Below are 26094 nucleotides of genomic sequence, written 5' to 3'. Positions count from 1 at the left end.
CGGTAATACATTCATAAATTTTTCGAGCTCTATGGTCGTGAGAGGTCTGCTCCTCCGAGCTCCTTGAGGTAATAAGTTTCGGGCCGGACTACTTCCTTGACTTCGTATGGGCCTTCCCAATTTGGGGCAAGCTTCCCTCGATCCTGAGGTTGCGAGACAGTGGCTCATCGAAGCACTAGGTCTCCTGCTCTAAAGACTTTATTTTTGACCCGAGAATTATAATAGCGGGCGACTTTCTGTCTGTAGGCTGCCATCCGAATTTGAGCTACCTCCCGCTTTTCTTCCAGCAAGTCGAGGTTGGCTTTAAGACCTTGCGTATTGTGATGTTCGTCGAATGCTACGACTCGTGCTGACGGGAGCTTGAGCTCAATTGGGATAACAGCTTCCGTGCCGAAGGCTAGAGCGAAGGGGGTCTCCCCCGTGGGCAATCTTTGGGTAGTTCGGTATGCCCACAACACATGGTAAAGTTCGTCTGTCCAAGTTCCCTTCGCCTTTTCGGGTCTTGTCTTGATCCCTTGCAGCAGAGTTCTGTTGGTCACTTCAGCTTCGTCGTTCGCCTGAGGATGGACTACCGATGTGAAGTTGTGGGAGATGTTTAGGTCTCCATAAAATTTGATGAATCTCGCTTCCACAAATTTCCATCCGTTATCAGTAATTAGGGTTCTCGACAGGCCGAACCTGCAAACGATTGACTTCCAGACGAAGTCTTGCACTTTAGCTTCTGTGATTTTCGCCAGCGGTTCGACTTCGACCCACTTGGTGAAATAGTCAATTGCTACCAAGAGGAACTGCCTCTGCCCTGACGCCATGGGAAAGGATCCAAGGATATCCATTCCCCATTGTGCAAACGGCCATGGGGCACTCAAGGGTGTAAGCTCAGTGGCGGACTGTCTCTGGACATTGGCATACCTCTGACATCGATCGTACTTTCTGACATATTCAATGGAGTCACGATACATTATCGGCTAGTAATATCCTTGACAGAGCAACTTGTGGGATAAGGACCTAGCCCCTAGATGGCTTCCGCAGATTTCCTCATGCACCTCCCACAAGGCATAGTCAGCTTCTGAAGGTCGGAGACATTTTAAGAGGGGCAAGGAGTATAATCTCTTGTACAGCTTGTCCTCATAGAGGATGTACCGGGAGGCTTGATTTCTGAGCTTCAAGCTTCTTTTGCATCATGAGGGAGAACTCCATCCCTGAGATATGCCACCAGTGGGTCGATCCAACTAGGCTCATGATCAATTTCCATCACGGGCCGCGACTCTTTCATACTTGGGCACTTTAGAACTTCAAAGAGAACACCCTTGGACAATTCAGTCGGAGCCAGCATAGCCAGCTTGGAGAGAAGATCGACCCTGGTATATTCCATTCTTGGAATCTGCCTGATGTGGAAGCTACTAAAGACGGGGACGAGCTCCTTTACCTTTTCAAGATACTTAGCCATGCTGTCCTCCCGCACTTCGTAGTTTCCATTGACTTGTCCCACTACCAATTGGGAGTCGTTGTGAACTTGGAGCCGATCTACTCTCAATTCTTTGGCGATCCTCAACCCTACGATCAGAGCTTCATATTCCGCTCCATTGTTAGTTGTGGGGAACTCGAAGCACAGAGCGTACTCTGCGATGATTCCCTCCGGACTGATCAAGATCAGGCCCGCGCCTGCACCCGACATGTTGGAGGATCTGTCCACGTAGAGGGCCCAAAAGCAATCGGGGGGGCTGCTTCTTCTTCGGGGGAGTTCGGTCGGGGTTCCATGCCGTCAATTTCACCCTGTTCAGGTTCGGCTTCCTCCGAGATAGTGCATTCTACTATAAAGTCCGCCAATATTTGGGCTTTCACTGTCGGTCTGGGTCGATAGTTGATGTCGAATTCTGTGAGCTCGATCGCCCATTTCGCTATCCTCCCGGAGGCATCTGTCCGGTGCAGGATCGCCTTGATCGGTTGATCGGTGAGCAACGTTACAGTGTGTCCTTGAAAGTAGGGTCGGAGCCTTCGGACTGCAATCAACAGGGTGTAAGTTAGCTTCTCTAATTTAGTGTACCTGATTTCGGCATCTCTCAATGCGCGACCGATGTAGTAGATCGACCGTTGAATTTTTACTTCTTTCTTGACGAGAACTGCTGCGAGAGCCATAGGGAAGACCGCTAGGTACAAGAATAGCTCCTCTCCAGGCTCGGGCTTTGCCAACAGTGGAGGTGAGCCGAGGTAGCTCCTTAGTTCTTCAAACGCCTGTTGGCACTCAGTGGTCCAACAGAAGTCCTTCAGCCGCTTGAGGGTTTGGAAGAAGGGTAAGCACCGGTCGGCCGACCTTGCAACGAAGCGATTCAGGGCTGCCACCCTCCCTGTAAGGCGTTAAACCTCTTTTATCGACTTTGGGACGGCCATCTCCTGGATGGCACGAATTTTCTCTGGGTTGGCCTCAATCCCGCATCCCGATACCATGAAACCCAGGAACTTTCCCGAGGTCACCCCGAAAGCACACTTAGTCGGGTTCAGCTTTATCTTATATTTTCGGAGTGCACCGAAGGCCTCCTCGAGATCGGCGATGTGGTTCATGGAAGATTTGCTTTTCACGAGCATGTCGTCCACATAGACCTCCATGTTGCGGCCGATCTGCTCCTTGAAGATTTTGTTCACCAGTCGCTGATAGGTCGCACCTGTATTTTTGAGGCCGAAAGGCATGACCCTGTAACAGTAAAGACCACGGTTAGTAATGAAAGCAGTCTTTTCTTCATCTTCTGGTGCCATCCTGATTTGATTATAGCCGGAGAATGCATCCATAAAGGTGAGAAGCTCATGGCCCGAGGTCGCATCCACCAGTTGATCAATTCTGGACAGAGGGTAGCTGTCCTTCGGACAGGCTTTATTCAGCTTTTTGAAGTCTATACACATCCTCCACTTGCCGTTTGCCTTTTTGACTAGGACGACGTTGGAAATCCAGTCAGGATAATTGACTTCTCTAATGAATCCGACTTTCAGGAGTTTGTCCACTTCCTCGGCTATCACTTTCTGCCTCTCCGGTGCATGACCTCGAATTTTTTTCTTTGTCGGTCGATGCTTTGGATCAACGGCCAGATGGTGTTCCATGACTTCTGCGTCAATCCCTGGCATGTCTGCTGGGACCCAAGCGAAAACATCCGCATTCTTTCGCAGGAAATCAATGAGCTGCATCCGCACCTCTTCCCCCAGGTTGGAGCCGATCTTCACCGCATGCTCCGTATCCCCATCGTTCAAAGGGATCGAAATCAGGTCTTCGATTGGGCCGCCCCTTTTCTCAGCGAGATCGTCGTGGGCATCCAATCCATCAATCGGACAGAGGTCAGATTGGTCACTTCTTTGCAAGGCTATGTTGTAGCAGTGTCTGGCCAGGGCCTGGTCTCCCCTGAATTCTCCGACCCCCTGGTGAGTAGGAAATTTCAATTTCAAATGATAGGTTGACACCACGGCTCGGAGAGCGTTGAGACCAGGTCGGCCGAGGCTAGTGTTGTAGGCTGACGATGCCTTCACCACCAGGAAATTCATCGAAGCCCTGGATTGCCTTGGACATCGACCCGCAACCACAGTCAAGGTTATTACCCCCTCCACCGGGACAGCATCGCCGGTAAACCCTACCAAGGGGGAGCTAACCGATCCCAAATAACCGTCAAAGATGGATATTTTTGAGAAGGCGTCATAGAATAAAATATCGACCGAACTTTCATTGTCAACAAGAATGCGGCGGACATCGTAATTAGCTATATTTAAAGAAACTACAACTACGTCGTCATGAGGAAATTGAACTCCCCGGGTATCTTCTTCAGTAAAGGTTATGGATTCCTCGATCCTTTGTCGCTTAAGGGGTCCGACCAATACATCGGTTGTTTCCTGCCGGGATTCTCCCGAGATGGTGTTGGCGAAATCTGTCGGAGGTCGATCATCGGACTGCTCCATGCCGACTGCTGTTGCCGGAGGAGGAGCCTGGGAGGCCGGAGATGGGATCGGGGCTTGCGGAGCTCGCTGAGACCTGGTCACGGAGGCTGTTGACCACTTGGAGGATGCCCTTTGGGGAGGCATCAGGTGGAGGCCAGGCAAGAAACTGGAGGAGAAGATATCGGAGAAGATGACCGGAGGCGGTCCCGTTGAGCGCTCCTTTAAGAATAAAGATACTGCGAAGACACAAACCCCTTCCTCTAGCACCAATCCTGTTGGTGCAAAAATTCACCTGCGTCGGAGAAGCTGGAGTCGAGGGAGTCGCGGTCGCCCTCAGGACCTGCAAAAGAAGTCTAAACCAGAGTTGGGTTGCTCCGGCAAGACCCTCCGACGCTTAAGTCAGTTCTCTGCCTCAACAAGAATGGAGTGCTCGAACGAAAATTTTAGCAGAGTTTTTGTGATAAAAATTAGAGCTAAGAGAGTAACGTATCTGGGCCCCCCTTTTTATAGGCGGAGGGAGCAACGGATTGATAGCGACATTTGTAACCGCCTAGTAGTGGGCCGCTCGGGGTCAGGAGAAATTTATTATGAAGAGTAATGGGGTGGAGTCGTGGCTGTCATCATGGCTCGCCACATGGAGCCTGTTGCGGAGAGTGGAGCGGCGTCCGTTGTCACGACTCGTCAGGGAGTGGTGGAGCCACGCAGTATCCATCGCAGAAAGTGGAGCAGAATCGTGGCCATTACTGCGGCCTGCCGCGTGGAGCCTGTTACAGGGAGTGATGGAGCCGCGCAGAATCCATCGCAGGAGGTGGAGCAGAGTCGAGGCCGTTACTGTGGCCTATCAGAAGTCCAGGCCTATCGATCGAAGTTCGGTTGAAGCGCCTGGCGAAGAGAGGTGGCTATCCATCTGAAAGGAGCTCGGATGCTGCTGGCGAGCTGTCTACCATTGGGTGCCTTGAGCGTTAGTACTATAGGTGAGGGCTATTTGCTGTCGGAGCCCAATCAGAGGCTTTCTGTAGATGAAGTCCGGCTCCCGTAGGAGTCTGGACGAAGTCTTCCTGCAGTCGGAGTCGGGGATGAAGTCCGGCTCTCGTAGGAGTCCGGACGAAGTCTACCTGCAATTGAAGTCGGGGATGAAGTCCAGCTCCCGTAGGAGTTCGGACGAAGTCTACCTGCAATTGAAGTCGGAGATGAAGTCCGGCTCCCTTAGGAGTCCGGATGAAGTCATCCTACAGCCGGAATCGGGGATGAAGTCCGGCTCCCGTAGGAGTCCGGACGAAGTCTACCTGTAATTGAAGTCAGGGATGAAGCCCAGCTCCCGTAGGAGTCCGGACGAAGTCTACCTGCAATTGGAGTCGGGGACGAAGTCTGGCTCCCATAGGAGTCCGGACGAAGTCTACCTGCAATTGAAGTCGAGGATGAAGCCCGACTCCCGTAGTAGTCCGGATGAAGTTTACCTGCAATTGGAGTCGGGGACGAAGTCCGGCTCCCGTAATTGAAGTCGGGGATGAAGTCTACCTGCAATTGAAGTCGGGGACGAAGTTCGGCTCCCGTAGGAGTCCGGATGAAGTCCTCCTGCAGCCAGAATCGGGGATGAAGTCCGGCTCCCGTAGGAGTCCGGACGAAGTCTACCTGCAATTGAAGTCAGGGATGAAGCCCGGTTCCCGTCGGAGTCCGAACGAAGTCTACCTGCAATTGGAGTCGGAGATGAAGTCCGACTCCCGTAGGAGTCCGGACGAAGTCTACCTGCAATTGAAGTCGGGGATGAAGTCCGACTCCCGTAGGAGTCCGGATGAAGTCTTCCAGCGTCGGAATCGGGGATGAAGTCCGGCTCCCGTAGGAGTCCGGACAAAGTCTTCCTGCAGTCGTGAAGAATCTGGTCGATGCTGGTGGGGGTTTATCCGTCGGCAGAACTCGGGAATGCTACGGAGACTCAGCCGCAGGAGAGAAGTCGCCGAAGGTCGGACGCCGGTAGAATCTCTGAGTGGTCACTCCTGACACGAACTTCGGCTGGGGGGAGATTTTATACCCAACAACAATAAAAATTAAATTTTCATCATAAATATTATATTATTTATGATGTAAATTTTGCATCAAAAATAATTGAAGAAAAATCAAAATTTTTTTAAAAAATAAATAACATATTATTTGTGATAAAAAATTTATATCATAAATAACCATGTTTATGACTAAAAAAATTAGTGTCATCAATAATCAATAAAAAATTAGAAATTTTTAAAAAATAAATAACTAGTAATTTATAATAAAAATATTTTATAAATTAAAAAATAATTCAAATATTTTATGATCAATTTTTTGGTCACAAATTTTTTAATATTTTATAACCAAAAAATCGATCGTAAATATATTTTTCAATCGAATATAATTTTTTTTATTTTTTTAAATATGATATAATTTTAAAATTTAAAGTTCACCTTCACTGTTCATTATCTAAATAATTATCGTTAGAGTATCATCACCAAAGACCGTCTCGATCTGGTAGTCCTAGCTATGTCGATCAATAAACTTTGATTTCGATGGTCATGAAAGATCATATGATGATCTGATTGATAGAGACCACTGATGAATCTGAAAACTTACAATGATGATTTTGATGATATTTATAGCACACTATCAAAATTTTAGTTCAATCAAACTTTATGATCATAATTAATTTATGATGGAATGATTTGGATCGTTAAATAAAAAATAAGTGATCAAAAGATCAAACGACATCGGATTATAAGGTGATTTTTTAGATAAATAATCTTTATTATTATTTTAATCATATATACGATGATGATTGTAAAATCCAAACCACATATAGATGAACTACCCATGTTAAGTAGATCTTACAAGAGCATAAGTATAATTACTTCAGGACTTTAAGAATGTGCATCAAGAGACATAGAGTTTTGGATGGTTCATATACATGTGTTAGCAAAGATCATTTATCTAAAAAAATTACCTTATAATCGAACACCATTTAGCTTTTTGATCATCCACTTTTCATTTAACGACTCAAATTATCCCATGCTAAATTGACCCTAATAATGATGTCTGATTGAAGTAAAATTTTGATAGTGTGCTAAAAATATTATCGAGATCATCGTTATAGATTTTTGGATCTATCTATGATCTCTATCTATCAGATCATCATGCGATCGTTCGTGACCATCAAAATCAAATTTTATTGATTGACATAGCTAGGGTTATCGAATCAAGGCATTCTTTTATGATGTATTCTAACGATAATTATTTAGATAATGAATGATGAAGATGAGTTTTAAATTTTATATATTAAAAAAAAATAAAAAAAAATATGCTAAAAGAATATAGAATTTTTGTGACATAAAATATTTTTTATCATAAATAATTTATTAGTTATGATAAAAATTTTAGTTACATTGTAAATATTAAATTATTTATGATGAAAATTTTTTATCACAACTAATTAATAAAAAAATAAAAAAATTTTAAAAAATAAATAATTTATAATAAAAAATTTATATTATAAATAATTTAATATTTATGATGCAAAAAAATTTTATTTCATAAATATTTGTTATTTGAGGCATAAAATTTCAGTCACAAATAATCTATAAAATTCAAAAAATTTTAAAAAATAAATAATAGATTATTTATGATAAAAAATAAGAGTCACAAATAATTGAAATTATCATTGCAAATTTTTTTTGGAATTTTTTTGTTAAATTTTTTAAAATGAAAAATTTTTAGAGATAAAAAATTTTTTTGATAAAAATTATTAGCGATGAAAATTTTATTTTCGTCGATAATAATAGTTATTAGTGACGTATATTTTATTTTTATCACAAATTATTTTTTTTTGAAATTTTTTTTGGTTAATTTTTTTAGGGAAAAAAATTTTTAGAAAAAAAATTTGATGAAAATTATTAGCGACAAAAATTCTAGTTTCACTGCTAATAATAATTTGTAGTGACATAAATTTTTTATTGTTAATAATTGCATTGCTAAAAATCCTGTAAAAGTCCCAGGTCACTTCCTTGGCTTTTGTGAAACCCTCCTAGCTCTCTCTCCCCACCCTCCCAGCTCTCTCCCTCTCTCCCTTTCTCTCACCCATCGAAACCCTCTTGGGCTTCTTCACCGACGAGTGCCCCCCTCTGCGGAGGGGGGGTGGTTTGTTCCCATGGATGGCCTATGGTGGTCGGGGGATGGAGGACGCCGTGGGGGGGTTTTGTTCCTACGAACAGCCATCGAGGCCCGTAAGGAAGGGTGAGGGGCTAATTTATTAATAATTTATTAATAAAATTAAAAAATTATTTTTTAAAAATTTATAATTTATTACTAAAAATAATAAATTTTTAATGCATATAAACTGTTCGATCCAGCATTTGGTCATGATCGACTTAGATTCGATCCGGGTCATATCCGTATCGGGATCCGATCCGAGATTCGGATCAGGATCCAGTCTGAATCAACTCGGATCTAATCTGGGATCTGGGTCGGATTGAGATCGGGATCTAGGTCGGATTCGATCAGGATCTAGATCGGGATCCGATTGGGATCTAGGTCGGGATTCGATTCGGATCTAGATGCATTTCTCTGTTTCTATAAAGAGATGAATGATAGTGATTTAATACATACATTGATGTAACCTTAGACTCTCATTCAAGAGTCAATCCTAGAGTCTCCAAATTGGATTTTGTGAATGCCTTTTGGATGCCTATTTAGGCAATTCAGAAATGTATCAATTTTTTTTATTGTTGTCATGGTATTTTTTGTTCTATTGTAAGAAATTTTATCACAGTTATCTCGTTTATTTTTTGGGTATATATTAGATGTGGTTAAAATATGATCCATCTATATCGTGTACTTAGAGAACTGTAAGGAGATGCTGTCGGATTTTTTCTGGATATGGAATAAAGAACAAAGCTATGGTAATAATAAAAGTGATGTATTTTTGAAAAGGGTAGGATCTATCTTTATCTATTAGTTAGTACTCAGATGCATTTATTGTGTAAGTTATTTTACATGATAAAATAATTAGGTAGCAATTGCCTTGTATTTATATATGCAGAATCTATAGATAATGAATTTGAATCGAGATCCGATTCAAGATCTGATCTGAGATTCGGGTCGGGATTTGATTCAGATGAATGCCAGGGATATTTTTTTATTATTAATGATTTTCTTTGTTGTCAGATGGATATCGACAAAAATTGGATAAATGTTAGACGTATCTTCTTGTCTGAATATCGAAATGATGTTCGAAATTTTATTGAGTTTGCACGACGTAAGGCTAACAGTGCCAGTAGGATAAAGTATCCATGCAAGAGATGTATCAATATGGTATATCATCACATATCACTTGTTGAAGAGTATCTGCTGTATTATAGTATGGATAAAGAGTATACTCATTGGAAATGGCATGAGAAGGATGATCCAAATAAAGTTGTATGCGACGATGACGATATTGAAGATGATAGTGATGCTGTTGAACCAGTTGAATATGGTGATATAAGTTTGCTATTAGATAATTTACATCAGGATGTTCGCTCAAATATATCCATGAGTACTAGTGTATCTGAAGACAGTTCTGATCATGAACATAATATTAATGAGATAGAAAAGACTTCTGAATAGTTTGCAAAGCTTGTAAGGAATGCACGAGAGTCATTCTATCCAAATTGTATAAAATTCTTCAAGTTAGAGTTTTTGATCAAATTGCTTTATGTTAAAATCGTGAATCGATAGAGTCAGAAGTTATTTAATCAAAATTTGATATTGATTAAAGCAGCTCTTCTTAATGGAGAGAGACTTCCGAAATCATATTTTGAAGTAAAAATATATATGCAGAAATTAAGACTTGACTATATTCCTATACATGCCTGTAAAAATGACTGTATATTATTTTATAGGAAGAACGAACAAGCAAGTGAATGTCCGAAATATGGTGAGCTTAGGTATAAAACTGATAATAAGAAAGAAAAAAAGATACCTTATAAAGTTTTAAGATATTTTTCGTTGATTTCAAGACTTCAAAGGTTATATATATCCATAAAGACAGCTGAAGAAATAAGATGGCATCATGAGCAACGGATTTCAAAAAAAAATATACTTAGCCATCCGATTGACTCTGTAGTGTGGAAAAATTTTGATGCAAATCATCCATACTTTATGAGTGACCCATGCAATATCCGACTTGATCTAGCGACAGATGGATTTAATTCCTTTGACAATGAGTACTTCTTATAGTATGTAGATTGTGATGCTAATATCATATAATATGTCACCTTGGAAGTGCATGAGAGAATCATTTATTTTTATGTCATTATTGATTCTGGATCTAAAAGCACCAGGTAATAAAATTAATGTATATCTATGATTCTAAATCGATGATCTGAAAGAGCTATGAAAAAATGAAGTGCAGACATATGATTCTATCAGTTGAAGAAATTTTAAGTTGCATGCTTTGGTTTTATGGATCATAAATGATTTTTCTGCATATGAAAACTGATCTGAATGGAGTACCAAAGGATATTTAGCATGTTCAATATGCAACAAGGATATGTCCTTACATTTAAAGCACGGAAGAAAAATCTACTTCATGGGTCATCGACGATTTCTATCTGCTAATCACTCTTGGAGGACCCATTATAATTAATATTTTGATGGTAAGTCCGACCGACGTCCGCCACCTAAGGGTTAAGTGGAGTGGAAGTTTAGAACAACTTGAAGTCATTGAAAATATGAAATTTGAAAAAATATTGGGTACTCGCAAGCAGAAGCGTACTGAAGCTAAGCTGAATTGGATGAAGCGAAGCATATTTTTCAAACTACTAAAGCAGCTACTACTTCGTTATAACTTGGATGTAATACACATTGAAAAAAATATTTGTGATAATATCATTGGTACAGTGTTGAACATCTTAAAAAAGTTCAAAGATAATTCAAAAGCTCATTTTGATGTGCAAGAAATGAGAATCCAATTGGAATTGCATTTAGTTCATCAAGGTGACAAATTTTTGTTGCCACCTACATATTATTCGTTGTTTGGTGAGGAGAAGAAAAGTTTCTGTGGATGGTTCAAAATTGTAAAATTTTTTGATGCTTACGCTTCCAATGTATTGCGGTGTGTTGATAACAACAACTGCAATATCTCTGATATGAAAAATCATGACTCCCATATGATGATGCAGCACTTGCTTCCTATGGTCGTGTGTGACTATCTGAGTGGTGATGTTTAAGCTGTATTGATTGAGTTGGGAGTATTCTTTCGAGAACTGTGTTGCTGAAAATTAAAGATTAACTTACATAAAAAGTTTGATAAGGATATTGTGCTCATTCTTTGTGAGTTAGAAAAAATATTTTCATCATTATTTTTTGATATTATGGTGCACCTAGCTATTCATCTCTCAAAAGAAGCTCTTTTGGCCAGTCCGATATATTATCGGATCCTATTAAAGGTAAAGAAATCACAATCTCTTTATCATATCAGTTATAAAATATAAATATATTAGTTAAATTTAAATTTATTTTTATTTATAGATTCTTGTGTACCTTAAAAAAGTATGTGTGTAGTAAAGTATGGCCTGAAGGATCTATAGCGGAAGCATACATAGCTACAGAGTATGTCATATTTTATTCGATGTATCTTGATGATATCGAAATAAGATTTAATTGTGCAAATCGTAACACAGACCGTGAATGGGATGATGATGAGCCAACACTGTCCATATTCAAATAAACAATTCGATCCATAGATAGAAGGAGATATGTGTTTAGGGATGTGAATGAGCTATCTAAGGCATACTTCTATATTCTAAATCATTATGAAGAAATTGAAAATTTCATTAAGTATTATATTAGCATACTTTTTAGTATTCTAACTAATTTTTTCATATCGATGTAAAATTAAAAATCATGATTTGTTACAGTAAGCATAAGAGGATACTATCCAAGGAGAATAATACAGATGTTGATGATCGATATAAAAAAAATTTATAAAATGATTTGGAGACCATGTAAGTTCCACTAGTATTATGTTATATTTTAATAATTATAAAATTAATTATTTAAACTAACATAATTTTTTATGTTATGTTGTAGATGAAATTTAAGCATTTCAATAAATAAGAGGATGCAACTAATGAGTTGTACGATTTAGCATGTGGCCTCAATCGAAGAGTTAACCACTACGCATTCTGTATCATTGGAGGAATGAGATTTCATATAAGAGAGTTTGAGATGCAAAGACGGATCTAGAATAATGAGATTGCAACAATAGGATATGAAGGAGAAGAGGAGATTGAATATCTTGGTGTATTGATAGATATCATAGAACTAAAGTATGAGTCCAATAATTCGGTATTCTTGTTTCAATGTGAATGGTGGGATATTAGCAATAAGAAGATCGGTATTCATATCGATCTACACTCTACCAGTATAAATTTTGCACGAACATGGTATCAGAATGAGCTGTATATATTAGCAACTCAAACAAAAAAAGTAATCTATTTGAACGATCCAAAGTATCGAGGTGATTGGCATGTCATACAAAGAATAATACTTAGAGACGTATATGACATACCAATCCAACTAAAGATGGATGAAAATTCAGATCTACATAAAGAAGAAGCTTTTCAAGAGGAAGAATAAATATTGACCAAGCTCCTTGTTGATGAAGAATTTATGACAACTCCTTTGAATAGGGTTGATCTGCCGTCCTCTAAAGTTAAAGCTGATTTTATATTTAATCTTGATGGTTCGGAGGGTAACGATCGGTTCGTAAATGATGATGAGATAGAAGACGATACATTAGTTGATTATTATGATTCAGAGGAGGACCTACAAATCAAGGAGGATACAGATATTGATGAGTAGATCTATATTCTTTGTTGAATCTTCTATTGCAATAATGATATGCAATATAATTCTATTCATTAGCATTTATGTATTTTTGTTATTATTATTCATTATTATATTTATTTATATCTCAAGTTAGTTATATATATGGTTTAAGCATTGCAGGTATGGCGCCAAGAGGGAGACGACCACGTCCGAGTTCCCAGCCTCCCCCTGAGGATAAGCCTTCCCCCATTTCCATTGCTGCACCATTGGAGCCGCCAAAGGATGCTATAGAGGTGGATCCGAGTGGTATTTTAATATTTTTTATATAATAAAATTTAATTTTAATTATATCGTTAGGTTCATAGATACCTATCATACTAATAATTTATTCATTATTGTTTCAAGCCATTCGGTGCAGATGGTGAGGTGAGGACAAGGTCTGTTGAAGAACTGCATCCTGGAGCATTGGAGATGCGAGCACAAGGGACAACATCTCCATATCGAGATTCTATCCAGCTTCACCATGCCCATTAGGAGATGGTGCGAGCCATGACGGACTAAGCTGGGCATCATATTCTGCAGCTATGCCCCTGTGATGCTCTACGATTGGCATCATGTTACACCGGCTCAGAGGGAGGTCTTCTATAGCTATTTATAAATAAAATAATATTTAATAAATATTTAATTAGTACTATATTCTTATAATATTTATTATTGACAAGCTATATTTGATATTGTTGATTTTGAGTAAGATTATGTATGGCGAGCTATAGATGATCATCTATGCTTGGATTTCAAGAATTACCACCATCGTATTCATTGCCACTGGTATGCTATAGTGCAAGATTAGGGGGTGGAGGCAGTGCGGCAGCGGTCATATGACAGCATCAGTATCGAGGATTGGGTTATCATATGCCATAAGTATGAGGATCCGACATATCAGGTTAAGCATCTATTTTTTTTAGAATTTAATAATTAAATTATTTATTCTTAAATTCAGTTAATTACTTATTAATTTGACTATTAATTGTACAGGATCGATATATCCGAAATGCTATCAATTAGACGAGACAGACCATCTCGCACTGTGGGGGTTCGAGGCCGTTCGCTTGCCATATATAGCAGATGGTTAGTAATTTCTATTTAGCATATTTTAACTCTTTGACTATTTAAATTTTTTTTAAATAATTATTCTCAAATTGCAGAGAGATGTAGAGAGTGACCAGCTTCTTGGTATGATTGAAATCTACCAACGGAATTACTAGCGACGGTTAGGAGAGTGAACGGAGGGGAGCCGGGAGCTTTATGTAAATTTTTTCAATTATTTTTTCATTGACATTTTGATTTTCAGTACAAACTTAGAATAGCTATAAGTTTAATTTTCAGGATCATATGATAGAGATAAGATCTCAGTCTATCTCTGAGGGCTCGATCGCACCCACAGATGAGGAGATCTGTGATCAGGTATTTGATACGAGATCCTGTAATGTTAGAGGGCTAAGATATGAGATCAAAGCTCTCCGATCCTCACACTTATCCAGGACTGACATCCATGCTGCTTGCTTTATCCGACTGACTGAGATACAAAGACATACTGCTGAGGATCGATAGCAAGCTGATGAGTTGGCTGCACTCATCAATTCTTACCAGTTATTTCAGATGTTGATGATAGAATGGATGGCACAGATAGAGCTAATGAGGCAGCAGCAGGTCGATCCATCATGCTTCATCTGTCTTTCTTTTCTAGATGCTGATGCTTGATGGCCAACGACATATTTTTGTATTTTGTTATTTTTATTTTAGACCTCTCGTAATTATTAAATTTATTTTTTTTATAATTATATTTTAATATAATGAAATGATCAAATTTATTTATGAATTTATTGTGTGAACTTTTTATTTCAATTTTATAGATTATAAATATAAAATATTAAAATTATAAATTAAAAAAATATATTTATAAATTATTTTTTAAAAATATTATATTTTAATTAGCGACAAAATTATTTGCGATGGAATATCCATCGCAAATACAATCATTTGCAACGTACAATTTTCGTTGCAAATAATATATTTTTTAAATATAAAAATATTTTTTAAAATTATTTGTGATAAAAAATTTTCATGGTAAATAATTTTTTTTATGATAAAAATATTTATGACATAAATTTTTCATCACAAAAAATAATTTATTTTATTTTTTTAAATATTAAATTTATTTATTAAATTATTTACGACAGAAAGTTCTATCATAAATAATTTTATTTACGACGAAAATCATCTATTTATGATAAAAAATTTTTTATCATAAATAATTTTAAAAAAATAAAATATTTTACGATGTAAATTTTATGTCATAAAAAATATATTATTAGCGATAAAAAAATTTTTCTACCGTAAAATATTATCTACGATCCCATTTTTAGCTACTAAGTATTAGCGACAAAATTTATGTTGCAAATAAGTATTTGCGATAAAAATTTAGTATTTGTGATATTTTTTTTGTATCGCAAATATCTTTTCCTGCCGTAGTGAGGAGTTGGAGGATTTCAGCCGAAGCTAACTCTAGTCGATGACTTATCTTGCAAGCCTTGCCACCGTCTTGCTGTCTGTGGTCACCGTCTGACTGCAACTAACCTACACTAAGATGAAAATCTATAGCAACAACAGCCATCGATTTTTGATTGCTAAATGAGATTTGTTGGATTTATGTACCATGGTTTATGTCTTGCTTCAAGCTTTAGCTCGTTGCAATTGGTCTTTGTTATGGTCCCGCATCTTTTCTGGAGATTGATATTCTACCGCAATAATATAAGATGATTATACTAAATTGCATCATACTACCGCAATAATATAAGATGATTATACTAAATTGCATCATATTAGGATGGGCACAAGCCCAGATAGATTAGGGTGGCAGTCGGATGAATTTTTTTGATATCCGATCCATATCAATTTTTAGTAGCGTTTGTTTGGTAATATCTTATAAAATTTAAAATTTAAATCTAAATAAATTGGAGATTTAAAATTTAAATCAAAATGAATTTGATATTTACATCCCGCGTACTTGTTACCCGGATCCGCTTATTTATATAAGCCAACACAAAACCCCAGCCATCGTCCAAGCTTACTTGTTCGACCGCTCCCAGCCTCCCACCCAACCCAGACTCCCGAGGATGGAAAGACTGGGTGAAAGCAAATAAGAAATCAACGAAAACAATGGAAAGACGGAAAAATTTGAAAGGTTAGACGATTTCCCTGGTAGATTGAATTTTTTTTTACATTTCATTATCTTTTTCGGAGATCCGTGGGGAAGGGAGCGCTCGAGGGAGATCGGAGGGGTTCCTTACGTTCCGGGTGGGGTTTTTCTCTTATGGACATCGGATTTTGTGCGAGTTGTGGCATTCTGAGTTGGTTCCTTGGTAGAATAGGGTCTGAGGATATTTGATCGAAAGGATTGGGGGGAGATCGAAGGGGTTTCTTAGGTTCCGGTTGGGGTTTCTTTCTCAGAGCTTAATTTTGGTAGATTTGGGATTTTTGATTGCAAGGATTCTTGTTGGCTGCAAAATTTTCAAGAGTTCTGTTCTGTAAGACTCCAACTATTTTTAGCTCAATCTTTCTCCACTCCTTCGGTCAGCGCCTATATCTGGATGTCAACCTAGCGTTTATCTTCGTCTTGTGACTCGTAGAGCTAATTAGGTGTTGCAGCGAGATGGAGACAATAACGATGAAGAGAAAGTCCCTTCCCGAAGACATAGTCATGCTCATACTAGCGCAACTCCCCGTGAAGTCCATCATGCGCTTCCGGTGCGTCTCGAAGCAGTGGCACTCCCTCCTCTGCTTCTCGTATTTCCGCGACCTCCACCGCTCCATTCAGGATGCCAAAGGGAACCGTCACTTCCTTATTAGCCTCAGCCATGACAGCCTTGACCTCTGCCTCCATGCCATCTCCGAGGACAACGACAACAAGCGGCCAACGTTGGTTGGCTGGATAACTAGCGTCGCCGGAGGTCATAGGGCCCGCCTCGCCGCTCCACCATGCGAAGGACTCGTATGCCTCTCCGTCGACGAGCAGCAGTCCGTGATCGTGATCGTATGCCTCTCCGTCGCGAGGTGGTCTGCATCCCTGGTGCCACCCCGCACCGCAGGAAGATTTTCGACGGTCCCATCCTGGCTCTGGGGTTTGATTCAGTTACCAAAGAGCACAAGCTGGTGCGGGTCTTCACCCCCCAGGACCCAGACTCCCAACTGCCGCCAAGGTTCAAAAACGAGGAGTGCGAGGTCTACACACTGGGATCTGCCGGCTGGAGGCCGTTGGGAGAGATCCCCTACCTCTTAAGCCGGCTGTCTCCCGCGCTCGTTAACGGCGCGCTCCACTGGATCACTTGCGCGACCAACCCTGATTGGCCCGGCATCGTCGCATTCGACCTCCATGAGGAGAGGTTCCGGCCCATCTCGCGCCCGAGCTGCTTCACGACTCCCCGCGGGCGGCCTTTCAAGTCGTTGCTGGAGATGGGAGGACGCCTGGTGCGTGGTGCACTACGTGAGTGTCACGGACCTATACATATGGGTGCTGGAGAGCTACGAGGAGGGTACATGGGTAAAGAAGCACAGCATCAACATTGAGCCCATGGAAAGGTACGATCTGATTCATCTGAATGAGCTTTTCACACACGATGGTGACCTACTGGCTATCATCACCGCGAATGGCAAGATTTGGTGGCTGAGCACGTTCTGGTTGTACGCTTGCGACCCTACCACTCGAATCCTTCGGAGGTTTTATGTTCGGTCGCCCGATGACTATAAATATTGCACTTTATGCACTGTGAGTTTGATCCCTCTTGTGGATAATCGATTTAGAATGATTCAGAAGGTTTAGTATATTTCATGCCTTTATTATGGTTCGCATCTATTTATTTATTTCTTTCTTTTATTGGTGTTGGCACAATTGATGTATAAATATGAAATGTTAAGGTACCTTTGAACAATTTGATCAAATTTTTTTAATTTGTATGGCTGGAAAATTGTACGGCTATGAAGCCCCAGAGTCTGCATCCAACGGACACCGGGAGTTCACCGTTAGAGGCATCCGATGGATGCGCAACGTTGTTAGAGAACGGCTTTCTATGCGGAATGGACTGACGGCTTTCTATGCGGAATGGACTGCGGGAGTCGAGGAACGGCAGGAAACGATTTCGAAGGAAAAGAGAAAGTGGTCAAATTACGAGAGAGCCCGTAGAGCAAAAGAAGAGGATGAAGCATTCAGAAAGGATACTACGGAGGTCCGATTAGGTTTAAAAAGAAATAGAAATACATCCTCAAAAAAAAAAAAAAAAATAAAAAAAAATATATATATATATATATATATATCTATAGCTAGTTCATGGATTCCATGGATGCGAGACAGTTATCACGTCATCAGTATGCATAACTCTCATTTTGTTTGGCAAATATTTGTTGCAGATGAAATTCGTTCTAGATCGAAGGCGCTGGAGCATGACGAAGCTCGATAGATTGACGATGATCGGATCTGCAAAAAAAGTCTCCGTCGAAAGTAGTTTTGGTGGAGATCCTCCAACGATCAAATCAGATTTATCACAACAGGAGAGATAAAGCAAGTATTTTTGAGAAAAAGAAGAGATGTACCTTTTTGTAGGATCTCTTGTTTACCTGTTTATAGGTGAAGTTGGAGCTTTGGAGATATAGAGAGAGAGAAGATCATAAAAGCTCTTTTTGCCCCTCATGATGTCCTTGAGAACCACGCCTGACCCTTTGATTTTCTAAGGGTTGGTAAGTGGCATCATCTCACGGCAAGTAGAGGAGGCTGCTGTCTTTATTAACGATATAGATAGGCAATCATGAAAGCAGCATGACTTTGTTCATGGCCATCTTTATTATCAAATAGGATAACATGACCACTCTTATCATGACAAACCACTTTCTTTTAGTGGTCTGACATGATAATTGCTTGGAGATTTTAGACTAAGGTAGTTGGGCACTTCGACCGAACTAGGAATTGAAGAGGGTTGGCATCGAGGGCCGATCTTATACCACCAAATGATATAATCTGGTGTGGCACAATCGACAGTTTGGAGGGGGGGCATGATCCACTGTAAAGTGCCATGATCTGGTAGGATCATGAGGGGGTTAACTTTCTCCAGAATATTTAGCATAGTTACTGGAGTGACATATGATTAGGAGTAAGGATCGGCCAATGATTCTCGAGGAAGAAGTCTAAATCATGGCACCTCTTGGATCGATGCCTGATGAAGGATCAGCCAGCCAAGGATCGGCCATTTGGTGCCGTCAGGGCACCGCACGGTTGGCGTCAAAGATTTTCTACTCCTATTGAATGTCTTTAAAATTCATGCATGACTTTTAGACCTTTTTAATTTGGTGAGTATTGTCACCTCATGGCATGTAGGGATACATCCATTAATTATATCGACAGACAAGAAACTAAGAGTGGGGGAAGAGGCTTGGCATCTTTGGGACCTCTTTTGTCTCGTGTCTTTGGTATGGCTGAGGTACCACCTTCAACACCAGCCCTCCCACTTTCGAGTCTGAGTCATAACCAGATTGGACGAAGAGGATACCATTGATTTACTAAAGACATGCCAAGATCATCTTTTCACTTTGGATTTTGAGGGTCTTGGCCCTGCTCGCTAAAAAGTAGGAGGCCTTGGGCCTTCAACAGTGCTCCTCGGTCTTGACGATTCCCTTGCTTCGGCTTTAGCTTTGCCCCTGTCGTTGGGATTGTGCTCATTTATTTCTGAATAATATTTCTATATATCATCTGTCAGGATCCCTCTTTTGATCTGTGTCTTTGGTGTAGCCGAGGTATTACTCTCCGACAGTCTTGATTTTATCTCAATCTCTTCTTCTTTTAGGTGCTCCTTTGGAGCACCTAGTTGGCGAACTGCCAGGCCAGCGATCAATGGAATTTAAATAGTATTCTGGTACATTACATTAAAGGAAGCAAAAAACACCAACTTCCACTACTTTGTAGCAGGCAGGATATTACCTCTCAACAATACTAATTTATTTGCTATACAACTTTCTCTTGTTTTTTATTTATGATATAAAAATAAAAGTCTTGTATCTATTTTTCATGATTTAAAAAAAATAAAAATATAGTACAGTAAAAAGTTAACTATTTAAAAAAAATTAAACTATTTAAAAGTTTTCAATTTCATCCTGAACTTTAATTTAGTACAATTCGATCATCCAATTTTAGTTATAGATTTTATATAGTTGTTGTGATGGAATTATCACATGATGTCATTTTTTGGATCGTCCCTTTTTATCATATAAGTAAGTCACATAATATTTCAAATAAAACTTACAATTAAATTCGAATTAAATAAATTTGAAAGTCAGATAACCTGATTGCACTAAATTGAAGTTCAAAAAAAAATTGAAAATCTTCAAATAATTTAAGATTTTGATATAATTAATCCTATAATAAATTATTTAAAACTATAAATTTAGTAATGATGGTGAAAATGACCCAACTAGTAGTAGAGGTACTAGAGGCATATATAAATCTACCACACGGTACAATTAGAGACTGCCCTTGGAGGCATGATTGTAGAGAAAATGACAGAGGTTCAACCTAGCAGAAGAAAAGATCAAAGAAATGTATTAAGAAAGTTTGTAGGAGGACTTGAAGAAAAAGATTTAGAAGAGAAGAGAAATCATATTAGAAGAGGAGAGAGCCTTTTCTTCTTACCCCATCTCCTAACAAAGGGCCCAATTTATAGGCCCAAGCACTAACCGTTTAGGCTAATCCCATGTTAAAAACATTAAGCATGTAATAATTAACCAACAGAAAAAAGATATTAATCAGGCAATTAACATTAAAGAACATTAATCATATTAATCCCAAAATTAAATAAGAAAAAAGGGTCACAATTATTAAAAGTAAAAAATAAATAAATAAATAAAATATAGGTCCCATTTTGCCGCAGGCACGATCGAGTGAGCCGAGTTGGGTTGGACCATGCATACATGTGTAGTTTGGTCCAGAACTTCACAAAGTCCAAAAGAAGGATTTTCAATATAAATGTCTTTTCAACTTTTACTCTATCCAATGTGGGATTAGATAACTCAAATCTCAGGAGTTTGGTTGAAATTGATTGGAGAAAATTTTGCATTTTTAATTTTCTCGTAAATACTAACATAATATTCATAGTAGAAGTAGTAATGATATAGCTAGAGATAGTTATTATGGTCGATGATAGCTGCATTGACAAGAGGTGCTGATGATACAACAAAGATGTCCACAACAATGATAATGTGGTCAAAGCAATGTTGATGGTGTGGCAATAGTGACAATGGTGGTAATAGGATGCTGGTGCCATGGCAAAGGTAATAGCATTAACGATGTTAATAGCGGCTGGTAGTGATGATGGTGGTGATGATGAAGAATATATATGATGGTCATGATGATAAAAAAAATATATATTTTTTGAATATGCTATGAGTAATAATTTTTTACTTTTATTTTTCTAAAAAATATTTTTAAGAATAATAAAAATAAAAATGATAGAATCAAATATGTTTCTTATTTAAATTTTATCTATGATTTTATTTTTAAAATAAGAAATAAAAAAGAAAAGATGATTCTAAATATATCTAAACTTTAAAAATAGCAAGAGATGTATATTGAGTTGGCTCCCTCAACTTATCATGCATTATATGAAGGTTAGGCTAATATTTTGATAGGTCAGATAGATTTTGGGTTACGATGTGGTCCGAATTTAAATTAGGGCCAAGCTTGAGCTGGTGATTTATGAGCTTAATAGCTCAACCAAGCCCGACCCCTACTTTTACAGCATTTAAATTTATTTGGTATAGCAAAAATTTAATATTGATTATTACCTATTACATAAGTAAAAATGATAGATATTTAAGAAATCATTCTTGTAATTAATGAATGTATATAAGTTATTAATATACATTCGAAATTATAAAAAGTGATTATATGAGGGGAATAGGAGTTGCATTTCTTGAACTTTATTACTAAATTGGACCATCCTAACCTAAAGAGCTCATTTGTAATGATTGGTTGAACTCAGGCCCACTCCTGTTGGGTTAAGTTTGGGCCCGGCAAGCTTGGGACTAGCATCCATTAATTTAAATTGAACCTGAAATCATCTATAGTCTAACCCAACCCGCTTGGTGTGCATCTGTGTTGATTGCCCGATTTACAACCGTGGATTTTTGATTGCTAGATAAGATTTATTAGGTGCATGTACCATAGTTTATACCTGCTTCAAGCTTTAGTCCGTCGCCATTGGTCTTTGGTATCATCTGACATCTCTTTTCGAGATTAATGTTCTCCGGCAATAACGCAAGATGGTTATGCTAGGTCGATCATGTAAGGATGGGCACGAGCTGAGAAAACTAGAATGACAACAAGGCAGACTTTTTTGGTATTTGTTTAACAATATCCTATTGGATTTAAAATTTAAAATTAAAATCTAAATAAATTTGAGATTTAAAATTTAAATTGGAACGAATTTGAGTTTTACATCCCGCATACTCGTTACCCGGATCCGGTTATTTATATAATACCAACGCAAAACCCTAGCCATCGTCCAAGCTTCTCTGTTCGGCCGTTCCAAGCCTCCCACCCGATCGAGACTCGCGAGGACGGAAAAGCCAGGTGAAAGCAAATAAAAAATCAACGGAAACAAAGGAAAGACGAAAAATTTGAAAGGAAAAAATTGAAAGGTAAGACGTTTTCCTGCATAGATTGATTTTTTTTTTTTTTTGTGTGTTTTACGTTTCATTATCTTTTTCGGATATCCGTGGGGAAGGAGAGCAGTAGAGCACTGGTATTGTGAGTTGGTCTCTTGGGGTTTTGAGAGCATAATCTTGGTAGAAGCATGATACGTTGTAGGTTTTGGGATATTTGATCGTAAGGATTTGTGCGAGTTGTGGCGGTGTGAGTTGGTCCCTCGAGGTTCTGAGAGATTAATCTTGGTAGAAGCATCTTATTTTGTAGGGTCTGGGGATTGGATTCTTGATTGAAAGGATTCTTCTTGGCTTCAAAATTTTCGGTTTATAGAGTTCTGTTCTCATAATACGGGGTATCCTACCCTTTGCCGTCCTTTAAGTTGGACTCTAACTAGGTCTTTGAGACTCGTAGGGCTAATTAGGTGCTGCAACGAGATGGAGACAATAACGATGAAGAGAAAGTCCCTTCCGGAAGACGTAGTCATGCTTATACTAGCGCAACTCCCCGTGAAGTCCATCATGCGCTTCCGGTGCGTCTCAAAGCAGTGGCACTCCCTCCTCTGCTCCTCGTATTTCCGCGACCTCCACCGCTCCATCCAGGATGCCAAAGGGAACCGTCACTTCCTCATTAGCCTCAGCCATGACCGCCTCGACCTCTGCCTCCATGCCATCTCCGAGGACAACGACGACAAGCGGCCAACGTTAGTTGGCAGGATAACTAACGTCGCCGGAGGTCATAAGGCCCGCCTCGCCGCTCCACCATGCGAAGGACTCGTATGTCTCTCCGTCGACGAGCAGCAGTCCGTGATCGTGTGCAATCCAACTACCCGGGAAGTGGTCTGCATCCCTGATGCCACCCCGCACCATAGCAAGCTTTTCGACGGTTCCCTCCTAGGTCTGGGGGTTGATTCAGTTACCAAAGAGCACAAGCTGGTGCGGTTGTTCACCCGCGAAGGCCCAGACTCCCTAGCGCTGCCAACGTTCGAGGAGTGCGAGGTCTACACACTGGGATCTGCCGGCTGGAGGCCGTTGGGAGAGATCCCCTACCTCTTAAGCTGGCGGTCTCCGGCGCTTGTCAACGGCGCGCTCCACTGGATCGCTTGCGCGATCAACAGTGGTTGGCTCTGCATCGCGGCATTCGACCTCCATGAGGAGAGATTCCGGCCCATCTCGCACCCGAGCTGCTTCAAGAATTCCCTCGGGTGGCCTATCATGGAGTTGTTGGAGATGGGAGGACGCCTGTGCGTGATGCACCACTGGAGGGTCACAGGCGTTGAGATATGGGTGCTGGAGGGCTACGAGGAGGGTACATGGGTAAAGAAGCACAGCATCAACATTCACTCCATCGAAAGGTACCATCTGAATGAGCTCTTCACACATGATACTCACCTATCGACTATCATCACCGCGAATGCCAGGTTTTGCTGGCTGAGCACGTACTTGTTGTATACATACGACCCTACCACCGGAACCCTTCGGAGATTTGATGTTCAGTCGGCCAATGACTATAAGTATTGCAATTTATGCACAATGAGTTTGATCCCTCTCGTGGATAATTGATTTAGAATGAGTTAGAAGGTTTGGCATATTTCATGCTTTTATTATGGTTCGAATCTATTTATTTATTTCTTTTATTGGTGTTGGCACAATTGATGTATAAGAATGAAGAAATAAGGTACCGGTGAACAATTTAATGAGTTTTTTAATGTATTGCTGGAAAATTATACGGTTGGAAGTCTCCAAGTCAGTTTTTTTAATTTTAAAATAATTTATAAAAATAATATTCTTCAAAAAAATATTTACGAAAATATTATCCGGAAGAAATCGCTAGGATGATTTTAGGTGCCAACTAGCCCACCCTCGTGCCATGTAGGAGGAGTGAGTCAGCCAAAAGAAAATCATGGGCGACTTTATGAGCCGTCCTACCAAAAGATGACTCACAAAGCCGCTCTTCCACAAGGCGACTCATAAAATCATCCTACTAAATGGCGACTTTATGTGCTTCATTGGATCACTCCAGTCGGATCCTCCTCCATTGGATGGATCGACGCTACTAGGCAAATACTCTCTCATTAGTTGGCAAATACTCTCACACAATTTGAAGTATTTCTCACGTATAGTATACCTGCATGGCAGCAATGACTTAAAACGGAGCGGATGCCTGTGATCTAATAGGAGTGTTTTAGGGTGCGCGTGATCCAAGCTGATTTGAACTTGGATCAAATAGAAAGAACTTTGAAATCTGCATGTATGGCTGATCTTCTTGTCAGTATACGTGAGCGGATGGCCGTGACCTAACAGGTAGAGTGAGTATTTAGGATGCCCATGACCCAATAGGGCAGTACAGTTAGGTTATGGTGATGCTTAGGATGCCCATGACCCAATAGGGCAGTGCAGTTAGGTTATGGTGATGCTGCCTATAACAAAAAACAAAAAAGAAGAAGATAAGTAAAAGGAGTCAAACTTGGATCAAATAGAAGAAGTCAATTTGAACTTGGATCAAATAGAAGGAGGTAAGATGTTGACATAAAAATTGATCGAAACATTGCCACGAAAAAAAGAAGGTGCCATAGGATATAGGAGCCTACAGGGATGTAGGCACCTACATCCCTGATGTAGGTGCCTACACTGATGGAGATGCCTACATCAGGGATGTAGGTGCCTACATCAGGTACATCAGGGATGTAGATGCTTACATCTTTGATGTAGGCACCTACATCCCTACATCTACATCAGGATGTAGGCGCATATATCGGATGTAGGCACCTACATCCATTCTATTGGTTTCGATATAGGCATCTACATCCATTCTACTGATTTCAATTTTAGACGCCTTCGTTCCATCGATTTTATATTCATTGGATCCAAGGCACCGAACTAGTTCAGAATATCGACTTCATCTTCTTTTCCTTTCCCTTTCATTCCTCTCAAAATCAATAATTTTTATCTCCATAACTATTATACCATCTCCACTCCCATGTTAAATCTCAAACCAAAAATCTTCTTTTCATCTCCAGCCAATCTTCAAAAGATGACTCCAAAGATGCATCTTCCTCAATGCCAAAGAGCAACCAGAAGTGAAAGCAGAAGTGAAAGCAGAAAGAGAAGAGGAGCAAGTGAAGCACCAGCTTCATCACCTCCTTTGAGATCACCTACCAGAAGTGAAAGCAGAAGAGGAAGAGGAGCAAGCGAAGCACCAGCTTCATCACCTCCTTCGAGATCACCTTCTCCAAGAACTCTAGTAAGTGATAAAAATATTCTCTCAGATCGTATTGTTGATATAAATTTCTTAGATTCAGAGGCATTCAAAATTACAAACTTGATTAGAGCTATGGGATGAAAATTCATCTGCACAGCTGAAGTCCCAATGTTTATGAAGTTAGTTAGAGAATTTTATAAGAATATTTTATTTAAAGAAAATATCGTATCATCTTCAGTGAAAGAAAAAAAATTTATTTTGATGATTAAATACTAAGACAAATTTTAAAACTTCCAACCATAGGTGACCTATGGGATAGTAAAGGAGATAAAAGTGTAAGAATAGAAACTGTTCTTGGGGTAGAGGATCACGTTCAATTCCGTAAAATTCATGGGCGACACTTAAAT

At 39.6% G+C, this 26094-nt stretch overlaps 2 protein-coding genes across 3 annotated transcripts; both read left to right on the top strand.

Annotated features, from left to right (window-relative positions):
- Window positions 1–15876: 15876 nt before the first annotated feature.
- On the top strand, window positions 15877–17636 carry LOC105044871 (putative F-box/kelch-repeat protein At1g12870). 2 transcript variants are annotated; one of them, XM_073257480.1, is made up of 2 exons: window positions 15877–15988; window positions 16434–17636. In XM_073257480.1, the coding sequence occupies exons 1-2, from the start codon at window positions 15964–15966 to the stop codon at window positions 17081–17083; spliced, it is 675 nt and encodes a 224-aa protein (XP_073113581.1). In that variant the 5' UTR covers window positions 15877–15963; the 3' UTR covers window positions 17084–17636. The 2 variants fall into 2 exon arrangements, with proteins under 2 accessions (XP_073113581.1, XP_073113582.1); XM_073257481.1 differs by having other exon boundaries at window positions 15878–15988; window positions 16444–17636.
- Window positions 17637–22800: 5164 nt separating this feature from the next.
- LOC105045097 (putative F-box protein At2g02030) lies at window positions 22801–24048 on the top strand. The gene has a single exon (XM_010923258.2). The coding sequence runs from the start codon at window positions 22924–22926 to the stop codon at window positions 24046–24048; it is 1125 nt and encodes a 374-aa protein (XP_010921560.1). The 5' UTR covers window positions 22801–22923.
- Window positions 24049–26094: the final 2046 nt, after the last annotated feature.

Source organism: Elaeis guineensis, chromosome 5 (genome assembly GCF_000442705.2).
Source record: "Elaeis guineensis isolate ETL-2024a chromosome 5, EG11, whole genome shotgun sequence".
NCBI lineage: Eukaryota > Viridiplantae > Streptophyta > Magnoliopsida > Arecales > Arecaceae > Elaeis > Elaeis guineensis.
Note: the sequence above shows the minus strand (reverse complement) of the source record. Positions and strands in the feature narration are given on the sequence as shown.

Bases quoted from the DNA above. Each gene is read 5' to 3' on its own strand.
- LOC105044871 (XM_073257480.1), top strand. From the start codon at position 15,964: ATGGAAAGACGGAAAAATTTGAAAG. The intron at 15,989-16,433 runs GTTAGACGATTT...TGTGACTCGTAG, and splicing joins AAGACGGAAAAATTTGAAAG to AGCTAATTAGGTGTTGCAGC.
- LOC105045097 (XM_010923258.2), top strand. From the start codon at position 22,924: ATGGAGACAATAACGATGAAGAGAAAGTCCCTTCCGGAAGACGTAGTC.